This window comes from Bufo gargarizans, chromosome 6 (assembly GCF_014858855.1).
Source record: "Bufo gargarizans isolate SCDJY-AF-19 chromosome 6, ASM1485885v1, whole genome shotgun sequence".
Classification (NCBI taxonomy): Eukaryota; Metazoa; Chordata; class Amphibia; order Anura; family Bufonidae; genus Bufo; species Bufo gargarizans.
In genome coordinates, this window is record NC_058085.1 from 22,755,009 (window position 1) to 22,775,672 (window position 20,664).

General features: G+C 47.0%; 2 protein-coding genes across 3 annotated transcripts in view; one reads left to right on the forward strand and one right to left on the reverse strand.

Moving 5' to 3' along the window:
* The window catches only part of LOC122940391, a 1,778,572-nt gene that overhangs the window by 944,205 nt on the left and 813,703 nt on the right, over nt 1-20,664 (forward strand). The window lies entirely within an intron of this gene.
* LOC122940427 (charged multivesicular body protein 7-like) lies at nt 113-20,653 on the reverse strand. 2 transcript variants are annotated; one of them, XM_044297102.1, is made up of 12 exons: nt 20,553-20,652; nt 16,846-17,121; nt 10,946-11,114; nt 9,570-9,755; nt 8,556-8,689; nt 7,357-7,405; nt 6,175-6,294; nt 5,512-5,610; nt 4,406-4,466; nt 3,939-4,091; nt 3,183-3,282; nt 113-595 (listed from the first exon to the last, which is right to left on the reverse strand). In XM_044297102.1, the coding sequence occupies exons 2-11, from the start codon at nt 17,094-17,096 to the stop codon at nt 3,188-3,190; spliced, it is 1,317 nt and encodes a 438-aa protein (XP_044153037.1). In that variant the 5' UTR covers nt 17,097-17,121; nt 20,553-20,652; the 3' UTR covers nt 113-595; nt 3,183-3,187. The 2 variants fall into 2 exon arrangements, with proteins under 2 accessions (XP_044153037.1, XP_044153038.1); XM_044297103.1 differs by lacking the exon at nt 3,183-3,282 and having other exon boundaries at nt 20,553-20,653.

Genomic DNA, 20,664 nt, shown 5'->3' on the forward strand with positions numbered 1-20,664 from the left:
GTATTTCATGCGGACTGGTAACTTTATTGTAGGTGATATTTCCATTAAACAAAGCTACGGTACGTTGCTATAGCAGACACAGCTGAGACATAAGTGATACTACATCTGGAAAAACAAGTCAACTCTTTATTGTATATGAGCCCTTTTAGCAGACATTTTCAGTTTTTATACAGCAGTCTGAGCTACACATCCCTCGAGAAAACCATGCAATCTTTGGGCGCCTCACGACAGCAGAAAACCTGTCCTAGGGAAGGAGAACAACTCTGGTGGCCCTGCACCTGAACCAACTCTTTTAGGAAGTGACGTCAGAGAGGGGGGGGGGGCGTCATTTTGGTAGCTTTTCCTGTACGGCCCTGGTTATCGCCTATATATGAAACTTGCCTTTGTGAGAACAGAGTCAAAGAACGAGCGGCCCTGGTACATAATGACCCTAGATAATCCATTTTAGTGATTATGATTTTTCAGGTTTAACCCTTTAATTCGAAGCAGCTCATCAATGAAACATAAATTAACAGGAGTCCCATATGAGGCGACTTTTTCTACAAATCACCCCACGATCATTGAAAAAGTGCACGATGGGTTTGAAGAGCAGCGCCTGGAGAGCAAAACAGGAGGTTAATTAGGAGGAAACCGATATTGGCATTGACTTATTTCACGATTGAAATGGCACCAACATTTTCCACAGCGCAGTGTACGCAGGATGTATCATTGCGGTACTCACGCATATACTGCTGTACACCCTCATATCCACCAACAGTGATGGCCAGTTCGTAGTGTTCGACCGCGAACACACGCGGGCTGCCATCTTGACTCACAAGTCCGGCGATGCACAGGTAAGCCCTTACCTGTGCCGGGAGCCGTTCTGAAACAAATGCGGTCACCAGGAGCAGGCAGTTCCGATGAAGGCCCCCAGCGGCTGTTCTCAGAACTGCCTGCTCCCGGTGACCGCATTTGTTTCAGACCGGCTCCCGGCACAGGCACAGGTAAGGGCTTACCTGCGCATTGCCGGACTTGTGAGTCAAGATGGCAGCCCGCGTGTGAACACTGCGAACTGGCAATCACTGTCCACCAATAATCCAATATCCATGGAGACTGGCAGACAAAGCAGATCCTGCTTGAACAATCCAAATTTTTTGGAGCCACTTACCTCTCCCACATCCAATTGTGGCGGTGGTCGAGCACTGCCACTCCTTTCATAGTCTAAGGGCCTGACTACGGGTGGGTGTCTGATGTGATACTGGTACCACATGTACGGAGGCACAGTGAAGCACAGCAGGACACTAACTATGGACGTGGCTAATTTTTTGGGCCGTCACAAAGCGTATTTTCCCATTTCTGCACTGCACCTACAACTTTATTCTTCCATTGGTGTTGCGATGCATTCACTAGTCTGTTCACATAACATGTTCATTACAATTACTTTGATACCACATATGTATATTTTGTTTGATTGTTTTATTATTTCACTTGATTTTTTCCTGGTTCAATTTAAACTAAATATTCACTCACCATGGAATTTTACATTGATCACCAGATCAAAAAGCCAATTAAATATGTCCGATACATTTCTGAATGAAAGAGAGAACTTGTCTGAACATGTAGAAAATAGCCACACACCACTACTGTGTAGAAGTTACTATGTACTTGGGCTTTGTCAAAGAGACACTAAACTCATAGGCCTCATGCACACGGCCGTTGTGCGGCCGTTCCGTGCATTGAGGACCGCAATTGCGGTCCCCAATGCACGGGCAACATCCGTGCAGCGGGCCGGACCCATTCAACTTGTCCTGACAGGTCATATTTATTTGCGGTGCGGAACAACGAAAAGAAACACGAGGGTGTTCCGTGACTCCGTTCCGCATCTCCGGAATTGCGGAACGTGTGCATGAGGCCATAGTCGCAGGTGCACATCCATAAAGCTAGCATGCTGAAAGCAAACAAAAAAAGTATGGCAGCACAACATTACTCATACAAGCAATAAAACTGGGGAATAGGGATTATTCTGAGTTAAAGTGGGATTATACCTACTATACATGAAAAAAATAAAAGCTCTTCACGCACATTTTTGATCAAACGTGTGTCGGGCCCATCTACCAGGCGTCAAGGTGGCTTCTGCAGATGTGTATCTAACACTTTAATTCTGAATAATCCCTATTCCCCAGTTTTATTATTTGTATGAGTAATGTTGTGCGGCCATACTTTTTTGTTTGCTTTCTGCATGCTAGCTTTATAGATGTGCACCTGCGACTTTGAATGTGCTTGTCTAAATTTTCTTGTAGTATACTGTATACTGAGGGTAGCTGCCTCTTTTAGATGGAGCGCTCCACGCTCATCTGCCCGGGGCTTCGGATCAGAGTATAAATGTAGCTGGTTCCTACACCGGCTTAGGTTCGGCCCAGGAGAGGCAGTTCTGTTAGTGTTAGGCCATACTTAATTGGCTTTTTGATCTTGTGATCAATGTAAAAATCCATGGTGAGTGAAGATTTTGTTTAAATTGAACCAGGAGAAATCTGAAGCCACCATGACGCCTGGTAGATGGGTCCGACACACGTTTGATCAAAAATGTGCGCAAAGAGCTTCCATTTTTTTCATGTACAGTAGGTATACTACCACTTTTATTCAGAATAATCCCTATTCCCCAGTTTTATTGTTTGTATCAGTAATGTTGTGCTGCCATACTCTTTTGTGTTCACGTTTTTGTTGTGCTGTAATTATTCATCCAGGGCCCCCTACTTTTTAGGACTATTTACATTCTTTTAAGATATCTAATAAAAGTTACTTTTTATGATGTCCCCACACTCCTTCATATTTTTTATTTTTTTTGTGTGTGAAAAGCCTGAGGAAGGGACTAGTCCAGTCCCGATATACGTAGCTTTCTGCGCTGTTAATATAAGGTAAAAAAAAAAAAAGGACCATGCACCCGGAGTTTGTATGTTGGTGACTGATGTGAATGATTGCACTCTGTGTACAGCACTGCAGAATATGTTAGCGCCATAGGTATAAGCAATAGAAATAAAATACATCATAATAATTAGATTAGAAGACAAATAGGAGCCCAGACACCCTGGAGTCTCCCCAGTAAAGTGCTGCAGAATATTGCAGCTGAAGGATCATTACACACGAATAAAAAAAACATCATCACACACATGTATCGCGTTCAGCTACAGCTAATCTATGCTCACTTTGATTACTCTGCCCCACTGAAGGACGTAGTGGAGAACGAGTGAGGGGGACCACTAGGGACATCTGGGAGGGCAGACAGCATCCCGCTCATGTCCAGAGCTGGAAGGGAGAGAGAAGTCTGTAGGAAAACACTAGGAGCACAACATGCATATCTCCAGAACAGTAATATCACGTGCATGGCAGGACTGGGATGAAAAAGGCGGCCCTGGCACATAACCCCCCCCCCCGACCACATACAATATCGCCACCCCCATATTGTGTAACAGATGTGCAATAATGCATACTGCAGGGAATTTTGCTTTACTTAGTCATGCCTCTCCCCACTCTTTTATATTCCCCTTCTTGTATTGATTGTGTGGTTTACATATATAAGTGGAAGATAGAAACAACTAAGCAAATGGTCAAGGACAGGCACCAAATACCTTTCCAGTAGTGCCAACCACCACAATGCATGCAGTACCACTGGCATCGGCTATTTCCCCATTCCCACCTCTCCCCAATGGACAGCAGCATTGTCCCCATTCCCACCCCTCTCCAACGGGCAGCAGCACTGTCCCCCTTCCATCAGTCTGCAGGTCATGTGGTGCTCCTGCACACATCATCATCAGCCTATAGATCGGCCAGCAGCTGTGACAAGCAGGTAGACAGCACATCGCGCTTTTGGTTCAGAAGCTGTGGGGATATGAGCTGCAACGCTGGAACCAGGATACTTATTTTAGCACCAGCACACCAGTAAGAAAAAAATATTAGCTCACCTCTGTTATCACCATGATGGCTAAGAGGAGGGTGCTGTGGAGAGGCAATCAATGGACCAGTGGGAACGTCTGGAAGGCCCACCTCCACCTCCACCTCCTCCTCCTTCTGAAGAATCTCATTCAGCTCTCTCTCCAGCTCATCTGTGTCCACATCTGGGATAACACAAGAGTTTTATTAGGAGATTAATTATGAAAAGATCTGCTACAGCTTTCACTATTAGCTTGGGTCAAAATATACATATGATGCAATGGTCCCGCATACAGCACATCGGGAGCCGCGGTCCCGCATACAGCACATCGGGAGCCGCGGTCCCGCATACAGCACATCGGGAGCCGCGGTCCCGCGGGCTGACAGAGGGGGTCTATCCATCTGTCTAACCACTGATGCTCCGAAAACCCCTCCGAGCAAGAAGAAACAACTGCGAAAAAACTCCAACGACCCCTCACAGTATTAAGAGGTGCCTTACCAAGATCGCTGGTTCCCACTGATGACAGGGTCTGGTTGACGTCATCCTGCAGGTCGCAGAACTGCAAGACAATAATCCAAACACATTTTCATATTCAATAAAAATGGACTCAAAGTATTTTAAAAATGATAAAACATAAAAAATAAAAAAAAATGAAAATCCCTGAGCAGCAGTGATCCCCAAGTACAGGGCCCCGGTCTATGATATCACTGCACCCCCAAGACTACAACCATACAGATTAGCACCACTGTCCAATCAGAAACGTATATGTATTATGTATAGATACTTATATTAAAACTGATATAGGTCAAGGTTTTTCTGATATTTAACTCCTCAGATCTCACTTCTTGGCTGCTTTCCACTCTGTGCCTACAGGGAGTCTGGGACACGCCTCCTGTCTCCTCATTGGCTCAGCCTGCAGTTGTCTCCCTCTCCCTGCAGTGTGGTCTCCTCTGATTGGCTGCTGTGTATTAAAGGTGTCATCACCCTTCAGCAAATGGCATATATCAAAGTTACTACAAGGCTCATACTAATGTATAGGGATTGTCAATATTGCCTCCTTTGCTGGCTGGATTCATTTTTACATCACAATATAATAAAATACAAATAAAATAAAAAAGACCTCTTGGGGGACGTATTATGTGAGAAAAATATATTTAAACAAAATATAGCACGTCTCCCTGTGTAATCACAGCGGTGCTACTGATGATGAGAGAACTGTGGGAGGAATGACTGTGGCAGTGATCATTCCTCCCCATTCACTTTGCATAAGCCGATGCAAATGAGTGCTGATCAACAGTTTTTGTTTTTTTGCTGCACCTTGAAATAGAGAGACGTGACATGCGGCCCTCAGACCAAAAAAGGCTGTGCACCCCTGCTCTAGTCCGTTGCTTCAAGCACTATATTTGGGCACTACAGCTGATATTGGACTGTGCGTCCGGCGCTAGATCTGAGGACTACGGCAGACAATTACCCGCGTGGCTTGTACTAAATGTGGACACTTTATATAAACATAGAATGTGTCGGCAGATAAGAACCATTTGGCCCATCTAGTCTGCCCAATATACTGAATACTATGAAGGCCACATAGGACACCTTCTTCTTACCTCTTGTATCTGATCTACTAAACTCTCTGCTTTCTCCAGACTGACATCCTTCATTGCTGAGCGCAGAGCAGAGACTCCTGCCTGGTACGCAGACACCACCTAAAAAGGAAGAAATAATGGCATTACCATACACACAAAGTATCGGCCCAATGGAAGTGCCCACCGGCGCCACCTTAGTCACCACTAAAGAGTCACTGGGCGCGGTGTAGTTTATGGAGGCGCATAAAGAGGACCCATCCCCCCCTCCTGACACATCTGTTTTAGCAAACAGTTCAACTGTTATATTTTTTTTGAATGCTGCGTTGTGCTGGTCCTCTGTTACTACTCCTAAATTGTAGGAATAAAGTAACATCTGGATATATCCATTCCTTTGTAAAATCCATAATCACTAATCAGAGTGGAAAGTTTCCGACTCTGTAGGGACACAACCTACTCAGAAGGGGAATGATAGCACCCAGCTGTCAATGTTATCTTAGTTGCAGGAGGAACAACAGAGGAGAAGGAAAAAAAAAGAAAATAAAAGGTGTTTCTATATAGCGGGACCACCGCATAACGTGTGTCCTTTGCGTTTTCAGGTGTGCACATTTTTGGAGTTTCTTGGCAAGACATGTGTGTTATTATATAGTGAGGCTCCCCCCGTCATCAATGTGCCGTCACTATCACCTTGCGGTCAGTCTCAGCCATTGATATTCTCTCCAGAATGCTCTGCACTGTGTCCAACTTGCTCTGCAGAGCAGATATCTGATTTTCTGCCACTTTCCTGCGACGAAGGCATCTCACGGCCTGGGGAACCAAAAAAAGTCAAAGGTAAGAACTGAGTAATATACAATCCACCAGTAAACAGAAATCACTGGGCTTCCTTCTACGACAGAGTCCTTACGATCATCCCACTAAAGGGGGTTGTCCAAGTTCTATTAAAAACTTAGCCAACCCCTGTAAATGGCCTAAAATAACAAATGAATGGACTCCACCTATGTTTCTTGCGGTTATGCGCTCCGGTCCTCAAAGCTGTGCTTTGTTTTTCTGGCTGCGGCAGTGACGTTCTGTGCACACAGGTCACTGCTGCAGCCAATGAGATGACGTCAGCAGCTCAAAGAAACAGCGGAGAAAACAGACGAGTAGCCATTCACTTTTTATTTTAGGCCATTTGTAGGGGTTACCCGCGTTTTTATATAACTCAGGCAACCCCTTTAAGTAATAGGCCATAGAAGGGTCTTCTTGGAGTAATTACATATACCATACTGAAGTTGCATGGATCGGCCTCTCCGGAACCCAGTCACGCGACACTCCTCTTCTGAAACTCCCGCTTCCGTCCTTTACCAGGTTTCCGGCTTGGACTATGGACGGGACATCACTTCCTCTGCGGACGGGGCCAGAACTTTTCCTCTCCCATTCCCATATGAGGTGCAGGCAGGAGTCTGAGCATGCACCAGGAAGAGGAATAGTTCTCGCTTCATCCACAGCGCAAGTAACTTCCCGTCCAGGCCGGAAACCTGGTAAAGGATGTGACATCAGCTTGATTTTCAGAATGGAGCGCCACATGACCGGGTTTCCCGAGGAGGCCGATCCATGTAACTTCAGACCAGTAAGTCTGCATTGTGCGGCCAGGCCACAAATGATAGAACCTGTCCTATTCCTGCCCGTTTTGCGGACAATAATAGGATTTATTTGTTTTACAGTGGGTCCGGCGAAAATTGCGGGTAACACATGGATCACAACCATATTTTGCGGATCCACGATTAGAGGACCGCACAACAGATACAGTATTGCGCAGGAGGTCTTATATTCAGTGTTTGTACCTGGGTGAAGGGCAACAGAAGAACTAAAAGAAACTATGATACTGACCTGTTGCTTATTCCCGGCCTTATTAAAGCTTTTTGCCTCTTCCGTCAGCCTGCAGGGAAAAAAAATTACATTGCACACGTCATGTTTTTTGAAGACTTAACAGTTCAGGATAAATAAAGCAGTGCACACATAGATAGGGAGATATGCCAAGGCTCAACTAGTAGTCTCATATTTTCCACTTTCAGTACTATCGCTAGTATGGGGGTCACAAGGAGACATTATACTGTATAGGGCTTATACAGTAAGATGTCTCTGTGTTGCTCCCATACATTATAGTAATGTCCCTGTGGCCCCATTGCCCCACAACACGTAATAAGGCACAGGCATACAGATTTAGAAATGAACGGGTCTGCATTCAATCCGCAAAAAATGAGGATCGGATGCAGAACGAAAATATGGTTGTGTGCATGAGGCCTTAAAGGGGTATTCCCATCACAGACAATGGGGGCATATCGCTAGGATGTGCCCCCATTGACTGATAGGTGTGACCAGTACCTACAACGAGAACGGAGCGGGGAGAGCGGTGGCTGGAGGACCCCGGATTTCCCAGAGTGCACATAGTCCAGCACTTTTTGCTTCAGTGTGCAAGCACGACCACCGATGCTGGATCGCAGGGTGGTCATAACCATGGAAACGAGCAGTGTATAATGTGATGGAAAAATTAATCCAGCCAGGAAAGGAGGCAATATGGACAATCACAATACATTAGTAAGAGCCTTAGTAGTAACTTTCTCGTCATGATAAATGCCATTTGGGTGGTTGGTAAAGGATGTGCATGGAGAGGGACTGGAAAATGTGGCAACTTGTGCTTAATTAACAAGGAAAAATATGGTATTCTACAATTACCATAGCTCTTCTGACATTTTATGAAATAACAATACTAGTACTCTGTGCATTGCACCGTTCCTCTGTTACTCCTCCTGCACATGTGTGAATATAATTACAACTTGGTGTTACTGACAATACAATCAGTGCTGAATGACGGAATAGTAACATCAAGTTTTCAATTTTGTCAGGTTTTAGGAGGAATAACAATGGAATGACACAATGTAGAGGTGCTCCACAATAGCGAATACAAGTATTTGGTAGAACAGACATGTCAGGAAAGCAGACAGCAGAAGGCTGATACTATAGGTAGCCGTCCATTGAGATCTAACGGGGAGCGGTGTAAGCAGGCGGCCAGAGCTTGTGCTGCTCACCTTGAAGATTCGTCACACGCGCTCTGCAGTCTCTCCGATAGCAGCTTCTCGCTTTTCTGTAAGTCATAAATGCCCAGATCGGTGTCTCGTATGGGGGTCACTTGATTACTTCCTCCCTGGACAAACTTGACGAGCTGTGAGGGAAGAGGGTGGTCTGCATAGGGTTAGGGGCTTAGGAATGGCACGGGAATATTTTCAGTGAGCAAACACAGATAGAAACCGCTTGGGCTGGGGGACATAAGAGCGCTCCACTGGATTCTTTAGGTCTACCCACCATCTATACAGAACAAGGGCTCGTTCACTTTTAAAGGGTGTCTGATATTTTATAAAATAGTGACCCGTCAGAAGTTTTGAACAGGTGCTGAGACCCCAACTAACTGCTAATATAAAGGGGCAAGCACTGCACCCCTTTCTTGTTTTATCGGCTCTCCTTGGAGAACAGAGCGATCAGCGCACAGAAGAGTCCAACAGAGCGACAGAAAACAATAGAGCACAGCAGTCCCCTAATCCTTCATTTAGCAATCACTGGGGGTCACAGCACCCGGACCCTCACCGATGATAGGTTTACCTTAACTACAGTGAGATCTTTGTTGTTCTAACTGCACACAATGAACATAATTAGTGTTGCGCGAACTTGGTGTTTCAAGTTCAGGTTACGAATTATGTTATGGATTTGGCTACCACGGACCATAACTTATAGTCCCTGGTAGCGGAATCCGTGACAGACTTCTTAGATAACCCGATCCTGAACTTTGTATCCGGACCTGAAACACAAGTTTGCTCATAACCAGTAAGAAACAGATCCTATGGAGAGTGACTGGGTCTTTTTCTTCTGGACTTCTATGGCCCACTATGGTGTCAGACTCTTTGCTCCACCAAAGGGGACTTTAGCATTTTGATGGGCCAGTCTGACCCTGTATGCGGATCAGGAGAGCCGTAACAAGTGATCTGTGAGCTCGTACTTATGAGGGTGGATTACCTATAAGTCAACACCTCCTTTCCGCTCCCACTTACCCTCTCACCGTCTCTCTGTAGAAGACAGACCTTCTTGTCTCTCAGAAGCTGCAACAGAACCAGCTGAAATTCAGACTTAGTCGGGATCAGATCTTTGCAGAGTCCATGTACATCATCCTCACACAGCAAGGGGACGGTGCAGAGTGGAGAGGACTGGTACTTCTGTAACACCACATCTGCCTGTTCCTGGGGCAGGAAACACAGTGCACAGTATTAGATCACAGTGAACGCCATCATCACTCTGCACTGACAATTTGGGTTTTATACTGAATGGAAGAGAATGCGGAACTGCGCTTGGTGAGCAGTGAGAAGGCCGCGACGCTCACAGGAGCACCGGTGCCTTCGCAAACAGCTGATCGGCGAGGGTTCCCCAAATGATGTATTCCGCAAATATATCTAAGGCTACTTTTATACCTGTATTCGGTGCGGATCCGTCTTGTATCTTCACAGATGGATCTGCACCGATAATGCAAACGCCTGTATCTGTTCATAACGGACCCGTTTGCATTATTCATAAAAAAAAAAAGTCTAAGTCAAAACAGAAACGGATCCGTCTTGACTAACGTTGAAAGTCAATGGGGGACGGATCCGTTTTCAATTGCACCATATTATGTCAGTGAAAACGGATCCGTCCCCATTGACTTACATTGTAAGTCAGGACGGATCCATTTGGCTCCGCATCGTCAGGCGGACACCAAAACGCTGCAAGCTGCGTTTTAGTGACCGCCTCAAAAGCTCAACGGAGCCAAACTGATGCATTCTGAACATATCCTTATTCATTCAGAATGCATTGGGGCTGAACTGATCCGTTTTGGGCCGCTTGTGAGAGCCCTGAAACGGATCTCACAAGCGGACCCAGAAACGCCAGTGTGAAAGTAGCCCAAATAGAAAGAAGCAAGTTTCTTAATTAAAATTCTCCCGCCATATTATGCCTTCAGCTCTTATCTTTTTACATTATGCCCACCTGTATTTATGTGCACCAATGATCCTTAGCATGGGGAGAAGTGACTGTATGGGGATGAAGAGTTCGCATTTGCCGTCCCCTGTTCACACGGGGAGATGTACTGCCATTAAACCAGCATTTTCAATACCGTACAAAAGATGAGATCACCCAACAAACCAGCTTTTTCTCATTTGTCGGGTGGCCTGCAGCATATTTACAAGGGGCAATGATCAGGCAAACAAATGTATGTATGAATATTCCCTAAGACATTTAATCCCCAGGACCGAACAGTAAATTTTGCGGTCACACCTGACCCTTTCCCAGGACATGTGCACCCATGTAGAAGGCCCCTTACTAACTTCTATTGGACTCCGTGCTGACCAGACTCCCCGCAGCAGTATTGAAAAACCAACCAGCATGCTATGTGACTAACCTTTATTACTTCAGGAACCACAAATGGCTCATCTGGGTTTAACTGTCCACCGAGGACTGAGCTGATGGTCCAGCGTAGAGGTTTGATGACCAGCTCTCTCACGCCCCAAGAGACCCAGCCGCTGGTGATACCTGCCACAAAATCGGACTCTCTCTGCAGGGAACCTTGCCTGCCAAAAACAAACAGGAACAGTTTCGTTACGTAATATTGGAAAACGTTAACCTCTCCTCTCAGCAACTGTTGTGATGCCTTAAAGGGGTTATTCCCAGAAATTACTGAAAGGCTGTTAAAGAGCCTCTGTTAACATGAACAACCCTATTAACCCAGCCATATTGCCTGGCAGAGTTGACCATGCTGAGTAAAACAATATATTTCTTTTTTTCTTTTGTCTAGACCAGGCATGCTCAACCTGCGTCCCTCCAGCTGTTGCAAAATATACAACTCCCAGCATTCCCGAACAGCCTACAGCAGGGCATTGTGGGAGTTGTAGTTTTACAACAGCCGGATGGGGCCGCAGGTTGAGCATGCCTGGTGTAGGCTGTTCGGGCATGCTGGGAGTTGTAGATTTTGCAACAGCTAGAGGGACGCAGGTTGAGCATGCCTGGCCTAGGGTGAATAATTCTGGAGATATATAACTTTTTATATTTCTGCTAAGGATCTATTTGATAAACTCAACAAAAGTTGACCCCTAGCACATGTTAAAGGCACCTCATAGCTTTTATTATTTACAAATGGTCCATCAGACCAATAACGCCTTTTTGTTCCATGTGCTACTTCTACTTATTAAATCCATATTAATGTATCTACTGACTAAATAAAATAATTAAAAGTATCAGCTGTGTCACATGGTTTCTTTCTATCTGTATCTGCTATCACACACTGTTTGCGTCACAGCGTGTATGACTAGCTAAGGGGTATTGTGAGCCTTTCCAGCGCGCTAATATATAGGCTCACCTGCCTTCTATTCCTGCGCTATGTTCATTTGCTTATAAACCCTTTGTTAGACTTTCATATCTATGGGCACCTGCTGTTTAAAAATAATAACCAAACACTCCCCCCATCTAACAAAAGGTTTATAAGCGAATGAACATAGCGCAGGGATAGAAGGCAGGTGAGCCTATATTAGCGCGTTGAAAAGGCTCACGATATCCCTTAGCTAGTCATTCACACTGTGACGCAAACAGTGTGCGATAGCAGATACAGATAGAAAGAAACTACGTGACTAGTCAGTAGATACATTAATACGAATGTAATAAATGTTACGTTTTAACAAGTAGAAGTAGCACATGGAACAAAAAAAGCGTTATTGGTCTGATGGACCATTTGTAAATAATAAGACTGACTTATTTGAAGCACCAAGGGGATGGCTGTAGCTCTTAGAGCACCGCTGTGCCCTGTGTACTTCCCCCTCCCATTTGATTGGCAGGGCTAGACATCTCGTCTGTGTTTTTGTGCCGGCGCCGAGACTAGGTTTGTCACGATATTAAAATTTTTATTCGATATCATAAAAAAGTATTGCGATACTCGATACCACGTGAAAAAATAAAACACCGAAAGAGCCGTGTGCATTCCGCATTTTTATGGAACGTGCGGCCGATAATAGAACAGTCCTATGCTATTTTTTGGGGGGAATCCCCTGTTTTTTTTTTTTTTTTTTCTGTTACGTCGTTGAAATGGGAGGGCTACAAACTGGTAGTAAAACAGACCCGCGGCGAACCAGAGAAACCTCTGATGACTGACGCATATGGGCACGTGAAAATAGGCGTCCTTGATGTCTATCGAGGACAGGTACTCCCCTGGTTCCATGGATCCAATTACCGACCTCAGTGACTCCATCTGGAATCTGCGGATGCGAAGGAAACTGTTGCGCGCCTTGAGGTCCAGAACGGGGTGAACCGTCCCTTTTTTTGGGGAACCACAAAGAGATTGGAGTAAAACCCCTGAAAACAGTCTTGCGCAGGAACCGGAACAATCACACCTTGCTGCAGCAGCGTGCGAATTGCCAGAAAAAAAGAATCTGCGGCTGCGGGAGAGGCTGGAGGAGACGACCGAAAAAAAACGGGACAGAGGGGAGGACTTAAAATCCAGCTTGTAGCCCTCTGCAATGACCTCCCTCACCCACGCATCTGAGACGTGAGCCAGCCAAACATGCCGAAACACATGAAGCCCGCCGCCCACCCGAACGGAGGGCGCCGGGAGCCGCCCGTCATGCAGCGGAGCTCTTAGGGTTAAAGGACTTGGAGCCCTGTTGACGGGAATGCCAGGAAGGCCACGGCTTAAAGGAAGGCTTGCGCTTCTGGCCTGCAGCCGACTTATTGGGTGCTCACTTGGGTCTGGAAAAATCTCTGAAAGGGACGAAAAAAAGGCTTCTGCTTTTTTTTACTTATTAGACCGCCCCTGTTCTGTGGTAAATGGTTGCTCTTACCACCTGCAGCATCCGAAATGATCTCATCCAGGCGCTTACCAAAAAGTCTGCCGCCGGTAAAGGGGAGGGCCGTCAGGGTCCGCTTTTGAAGCATTATCTGCTGCCCAGCATGAGAACCATAGGGTACGGGGAATAGCCACCAACAGGGCTGAGGAGCGAGCCATAAACCTGGCCGCGTCCAAAGATGCTTCACAAATATATGCACTGGCATGCGAGAGCTGCAGGGCCATATCTGCAAGTTCCCCCGAGGGGACTCCCGAGTCGAGACCCTGACGTAAATTACTTGCCCAATCTTCCACAGCCTTGCTCACCCATGTAGAGGCAAACGCCGGCTGCAGCGCTGTGCCCACTGCTTCAAAGGCAGATTTTACAAACGCTTCCAGCTTCTTATCTTTGATATCAGAAAAAGAAGCCCCATCCGCCATTGGAAAGGTAGTATGTTTAGCCAAGCGGGAAACCGGCGGGTCAACTATAGGTGGAGCCGACCATTTCTTAGTCAAATCCTCCGGAAAAGGATATTTAAGCGTTTTGGCAACATGAAATGTCTATCAGGGAAATTCCACTCCTTGGAGAGAGAGAGGAATCAAACTTCTGGTGACTGGGGAAACACTTGTGTGAATGACGGGACTTCCTAAAGGAAACACCCGCGCTGGCAGATGACGGAGCTGGATCCTCGACCTGCAATGTCTCAATAACTGCCGTAATTAAATTGTCCACCATGGAGGATAGTTTGGGCAACTGACCCTCCGGTGAGACAACATCCTTATCTGACCCTTTCTCCTCGGAACATGCCTCTTCAACTGAGGACACGTCGGAGTGAGACTCTCTAGTAGGAGGAGGAGAGGCCGAGGAAAGGGGAGACACAGACACCCTTTTGGGGGGGAAGTTCTGGCCCATTTTGTGGGCACGAGCTCCATGATCCCCAGAGTCGGACAGGTCAGAGGACTGCCTTGCCGACAAACGCCCCAATATATCCACAATAGCTTTGTTGGTATTGGAGACATCCTGTACCACCCTCGACAGGGAACACACCCATTCCGGTTCTTCCGTAGGTTGGGCAGCAGGAAGCAATGGGTCCAGAGCCGAGCCACTTGATGGCGGCGCAGCACACGCAAAGCAGAGTGAGTCTGACTGAGGGAATGGAAATTTTGTGCGACATGATGCGCAGGCAAAATGACGCACCAAAGGGATCGCCTGCTTCGGGACCTGGGTTCAGACATAATGACACCCCTGTCACCCCAATGAGGCAAATGGGAAGGTTAGGCCCTGTAAGAAGGGACAAACAACACTTACCCAGCCTGTGTCCCTCCAAACGCCAGTCAGACCCTCATTTCCCACCAGGAGCCTTAAAAATCCAGTAGTGGCCAGAGCCCACTGTCCCACTGCTCTGCCGCTGACATGGGTCGAACACAAAGCCCTGCCCCCAAAATGCTGCCGGCTCAAGCACCTGTCCATCCTCTCAGGCCACTCCACCACGCTCGCCGGAACCACGCCGGCATCCCCGGCCGTCTCAGATACTGGCCAGGGACAATAAGCCATGGGAAAAACCCTGCATGAATAGCCGCACAGAAGCCGGGGCCTCCATTAACAACGGCCCCGGCTGCCGCAGAACTAATGCGCCGACCTACAAGCGGCGCTGAGGGAAGTAAACTCTGCCCCCTCCTCTCCCGGTGCGCTCCAGAGAATGCCGTCTGCCCGGGAAGCCGCAGCAGACGCGCGACGTGTACAAAGAAGGCAGCCACTCCCTTGCTGCAGCAGCGTCCCAGGTAAATTAACCCTATAAAGGAGATTGCTGCCCAAGTCCACACGTGGGGAGGAGGGGATACTGGCTGGGGTACTGTAGGGGGTCCCGGAGGGGGGCACTGGAGGTGGTACTGAAGGGGTTACTGGAGGGAGGGTGGAGGGGAGCACGGCTTCTACTCACCTGTCCAAAATCTTCTGCCCCCCCGGCTCCAGCCGGATGACCACCTTCGGTGTGCGGCCCCTTGGTGAGGGACGCTACACCGGAAACAGAGGGGACTTTCGCTGGGGTGGCCGTGGTGATGCGATTGCTGGCGGGAGACAGAGGTTTTTACGGAGAGCGGGAACGAGCAGGGGATTTGGGTGACCCCCTGGTCTCCTGGTTGGGAGTGCAGGCGGTTTTAGAGACTGCCTGAAGAGACAAAATTAGTAACTAGCAGACCTGCAACGCAGGTAGGTCTGCCTCCTACAGACACTAAGGTAAAAACTGATTTAGCTTGGTCCCTGTAGGAAGGGTATAGCTGAAGAGGGAGGAGCTTAACCTTTGTGCTTAGTGTCCGCCTCCTAGCGGCAACAGCTATACCCATGGTCAAAGCCTGTGTCCCCCAATGAGACGGATGAGAAATGTTTATTTTTTTTATTATAGATATTATATATAATGCCATAGTTATAGAAAATATTCTGCTGCTAATGCTACACTAATTTTGTAAATATGAGATTATTGGCAAATACATTTTGTACAAAATTATTGTACAAAATATATATATTTATATTTTCTATGTAAAATTGGGAAAGGGGGCGATTTAATCTTTTAATATGTTAGTGTTTAGAGATCTATTAAGATGAATAGGACTGTCCCTGCTGCCCTGTGCTTTGTGCACACAGCAGCAGGGAGATTAAAGGGTAACTGTCAGATTATTATTTATTTGCTAGTTTATTAGCGCTAGGCCTGTATACCTGAGATAGTCTGTCAATGATTGTCAAAAGATCTGTCATTACCTTATAACAGCAGCTTTCATTAATGTCCGCTGTCCCTTTCCACTGCTCCCTTAATAGACACTTGCTATGGCTCATCTGTCTCTGGCTAAGAAGACAGAAGGACGGAGGGGCGTACAGTGTTCATTTTAGGACATGGTCAGATATTATTGTCAAGTAGGCAGTAGTTGAGCCTAGTATAGTAAAATAGCAGATCCCGGTATAGGATCGATCCAGGTACAAAAATATCGATTGGGTATCGAAAGTTTGATACCCGGTGCAACTCTAGTAACTCAGTGCCTGCACAGTGGATCTGCTGAGCTCGGAAAGCAGCGCTCATCTGATCCACTAGCCTTGTCAATCAAAGGTGAGGGGGAGTACAAGAGCACAGCAGCATAGTATAGTGGTGCTCCAAGAGCTACAGCCATCCTCTTGGTGCTCCAAATAGGTCATTAGCACAAATATAAAGTTAGATATCGCTAGAACTATTCACCCTACAGAAGAAAATAATGGTTTTATTCAGCATGATCAACCCTAGCAGGCAACATGCCTGGTTTAAAAGGATCGATCATGCTGAAAGATGTTTTAAGCTCTTTAAGCTGTTTTAATGTAATTTGCAGTATTTCTAGCCTAAAACTACCTTTTTCATCATTTTGCTTCCATGCGTTTGCTTTCTTGGTGCTGCTGCTAAACTGTACAGTTGGAGAGAATCAGCCTCCATCCCCCTTTGACAGCTGACTCTTCATCAGCCAGTCCTCACCTTAGCATTTCCTGGACGACTGTTCCCAGACCTAAAGGAGAAATGCCCTTGCGGGTAAAGTCTTTTTGTAGCTGGCACAACGAAATTGTGAGTAGCCCTTGAGCCTTAGCGTGCATTATAATCAGAGGTGTCCAGAAAGCCATTTTACTGTCCCAATCTGCACTGTCCACATCACGAGACTGCTTGAAGGCAGAGAACAAGAAGGACATCCGTTCATCGTCATCCCAGTCCGAGGGAAAAGCCGGGGCCATGGTGTCTCTACATCAATGGGTAGACCTGAAATACAGATGAAATATTACTGCTACTTCGGATCTATGTGGCAGGTAGTTTACGCCATGCTAGCTACTAGATAGATAGATAGGGCCGGCATCAGCACTCGGGATACCCAGGCAAGTGCCGGGGACCACTGCACAGTGGCGTGCAAAGGGAAGGCAGTCCGCAGCGGTTGCCAACTCTCAGGGGGGTGCCAGGCCGGCTGCTATGAGCGCTTCCATCAATACAGAAAAAAGCACTCATTGCTGGAGCGCAGGGGAGATGGTGGTTCTTTTCATTCACTAACCGCCACTGGGTGGGTCATTATACTGTGTGGGAGACCACTGGAGGGTCAATATACTGTGTACGGCTTCATTATACTGTATGGGGGAATGCTGTGGGTAATTATACTGTGCGTGAGCCACAGGGGGACATGTAAATGTAAAATATGTTTTTTGGGTTTTTTTTATTAGCGGGAGGGGAGGATACACCCTGGGTGCCGAATACCCTAGGCACGCCACTGCGTCTAGTCACTGCAAAATTCAAAAAAGTGAGTAGCTGCGCACCCCATCCCACACGCAACAGAAACTGTCCGGCAGCCACCTGGGTGAACTATCGGCGTCCCGGGGTACTTTATACCATCAGCGCAGTCTGCACATACAGTCTATATGTTACACACTACTGGCTGCGCACAGTGCAGCGATCGCGATGCTAGAACCTGTCGTGGCTTCATTACACGTCACACCGCGGCTCTCAGCCAATAATAGATGGCGGCTCTTTGATCTGTAATGAAGCCACAGGCAGTGATGGCCAGTTCGCAGTGTTCGCCGACGAACACATGCGATCTGACATCTTTATTCCCAAGTCCGGCGATGCAGAGGTAAGTCCTTACCTGTGCCTGCGCCGCTATGAAACACATGCGGTCACCAGGAGCAGGCAGTTCCGAGAACAGCTCGATGAAGGCCCCCGGCAGCTGTTCTCGGAACTGCCTGCTCCCGGTGACCGCATGTGTTTCAGAGCGGCTCGCGGCGCAGGCACAGGTAAGGACTTACCTCTGCATCGCCGGACTTGGGAATAAAGATGGCAGATTGCATGTGTTCGTCGGCGAACACTGCGAACTGGCCACAGGTGCTAGCGTGGAGTGTGAGCAGCCATTCAGAGGAGGCTGGCGGCACATCAGCATGGGGTGTGGGGCAAAGTGGCCCCAGCTCCGCTACCCTCTTCCAGTCTGCAGTATATAACAAGTAAGATATTATGATTTTAGGAAAAGAGAGGGAGGGGCGGCCCCCCATATGTTCTTACAGTCACTAGCCCAAGTCTGTGTTCGAGGGATGTTCCTAATTAGCCTCATTAAATCTAAGGTTCATATCTGCAATTTGCTTTAACATGGGAGCAGAACAAGGAAAAAAAAGAATTGCTGACAGCCTGGCCCAAAAAGAACCCGTACAGTACTAGATGGACCCATTAACTCAAAAGAGCCCTATTTGGTGTAATTTTGGTATCATCATATCATATGGCGTTTCAAATGAAAGCCATATGGGAAAGAGAGTGCGCAATGGCAAATTTCATGTTTTTTGGCCACATACCACACAAAAAATGTAATAAAAAAACAATCAAAAAGGTGTATGTCTGTAAAAATGACCTGTGGTTAGGTAAAAAAAAAAAAAAGTAGGCGCTCTGCAACATCGATAATACATGCAGTTTCACTGCCGGGTGCACAACGGGGCCCACCGAGACTTCAGTTCTGACTAGTACCTCGGAACTGAAGCCGAGTTCAGTTTTAAGTTTTAAAGTTGTTTTCCACTTTAAAAATCAATTACCGAAGCTATTCAACGAAGTAAAGGGCGACTTCACAAATAACTGACCGGCTCATCAGAGCCCATACATTCTAATACTGTACGGAGAAGGATCTCCGTATAGTATTATTGCTGCAGGCTGTCCAGGCATGCTGGGAGTCATAGTTTTGCAACAGCTGGAGGGCCATCCCTGATATAAACGATGTAAGTGCTATCACAATTTACAGAAGAGGCGGCCTACGCTTATGGTAGTCGTAGGTAGGCGTCACCTGTTTAGTGGTCACAACATATTTACACAAGCGGCTTCTTTACAGGAAAGTCAGATCAGTAAACCCGCTGACTGGCTTTCCTGGAAAGGTTTTCTCTAATGCGGCTACAAGAGATGCCACTTGTGTAAACATATTGGATGCTGACTATGAGCAGCCGTTATGCAAATGGATTAAACCTCAAAACGGCTCATTTTTATTAATAATGTCATTATTCTTTATTGGTGTCTGTTCACATTATGTTACTGAAAACCATTTGGGTCTTCCATGTATTCTTGTGCTGTCTTGCATATTCTCTATAGGTGCAGTCCACGGTTCCATGCCAGATTTTTCAAGGTGCAGTTCTCCATGCTTGGCTTGCTTTTCTATATTTAAAGGGAGTCTGTCACCTACTCTGAGCGCTGCAGACCGCGTTATAGAACGTTTGCCCCCCCCCCCCCCATTATAATAGTACCGCTCTTGAGTCTGTACCACGTAGAGATCACTTTATAAAGTTATGCAGATTAACTGTCTCAAGTGCCCAGGGGCGGAGTTATGGCTGCAAGTGCCCAGATAACCGCTCCCCTTGCAGTCCTCTGGAGATCTCGTATATGCGCACTGCTCTGCCCACAATGGGAAGAGGCACTGAACCTAACAGTGCGCATGCGCAGGCCTGGCACTCATGCGAGATCCCCAAGCCAGAAGAGAAGGTCGGGCCTGAGGACTGCAAGGGGAGCGGCTATATTGGCACATAGCTGAGGGGCCCGGGCGCTCGTGGCCGTAACTCCGCCCCTGGGCGCTTGCGACAGCTAATTTGCATACCTTTATAAAGGACTTTTTTCAGGATCTCTACTTGGGACAGACACAAGAGAAGTACTATTTTAATTGGGGGGGGGGGGGGGGGGGGGGTTCTATAACATGATCGGTGCGGTCTAAAAGGCCCACAGTAGGTGACAGACTCCCTTTAAACCCATTTGATCTTTCATGTATTATGCCCGAAACCGCTTGGCGCTATGTTTTTAACTTGTTTACATCCTGAGATGAAATAAAAGCATTTTACGCTTCTCCGGAGCAGACTACACTTCAGACAAGGCGTTTATCCTGGGACCCAGCCCCGTGTTCGCGCCCCGCACCGCCTATGGAGGGGAGTGGATTCTATCCCACGTACTCTGTTATATTTTACGCCTATATCATGATAAATCCTATAAATGATGGGGAGACAGAGGATCCCCAATAATTATACCTCTAGATGACAATAACCAGTAGAAGTGAAAGTGGAAGCAAAGTAAACACAGACTGTGTCCTATCTCATACACAGTTCAGCAGTGTCAGTCAGGCAGCACACACTGTAACAGAAACGCAGCACTGAACATAATAACATAGGAAGTAACCTAGAGAACAAAGCACAACTCACGGCACTCAGCTGTCAGACGAGATTTGAACCTCCACGGGCACCGTCCAGCAAATCCATAGAGAGGGAAGCTAGATAGAGCGTCACCGTGCGGATGTTCTGTGTGCCTGCGCGT

Excerpts from the sequence above, each read along its gene's own strand:
- LOC122940427 (XM_044297102.1), bottom strand. The coding sequence starts at position 17,096 with ATGGCCCCGGCTTTTCCCTCGGACTGGGATGACGATGAACGGATGTCC. Across the intron at positions 9,756-10,945 it reads TGGTTCCTGAAGTAATAAAG|GAACAGGCAGATGTGGTGTT; the intron begins GTTAGTCACATA and ends TTCCTGCCCCAG. Across the intron at positions 4,092-4,405 it reads AGTGGGAACCAGCGATCTTG|ATGTGGACACAGATGAGCTG; the intron begins GTAAGGCACCTC and ends GTGTTATCCCAG.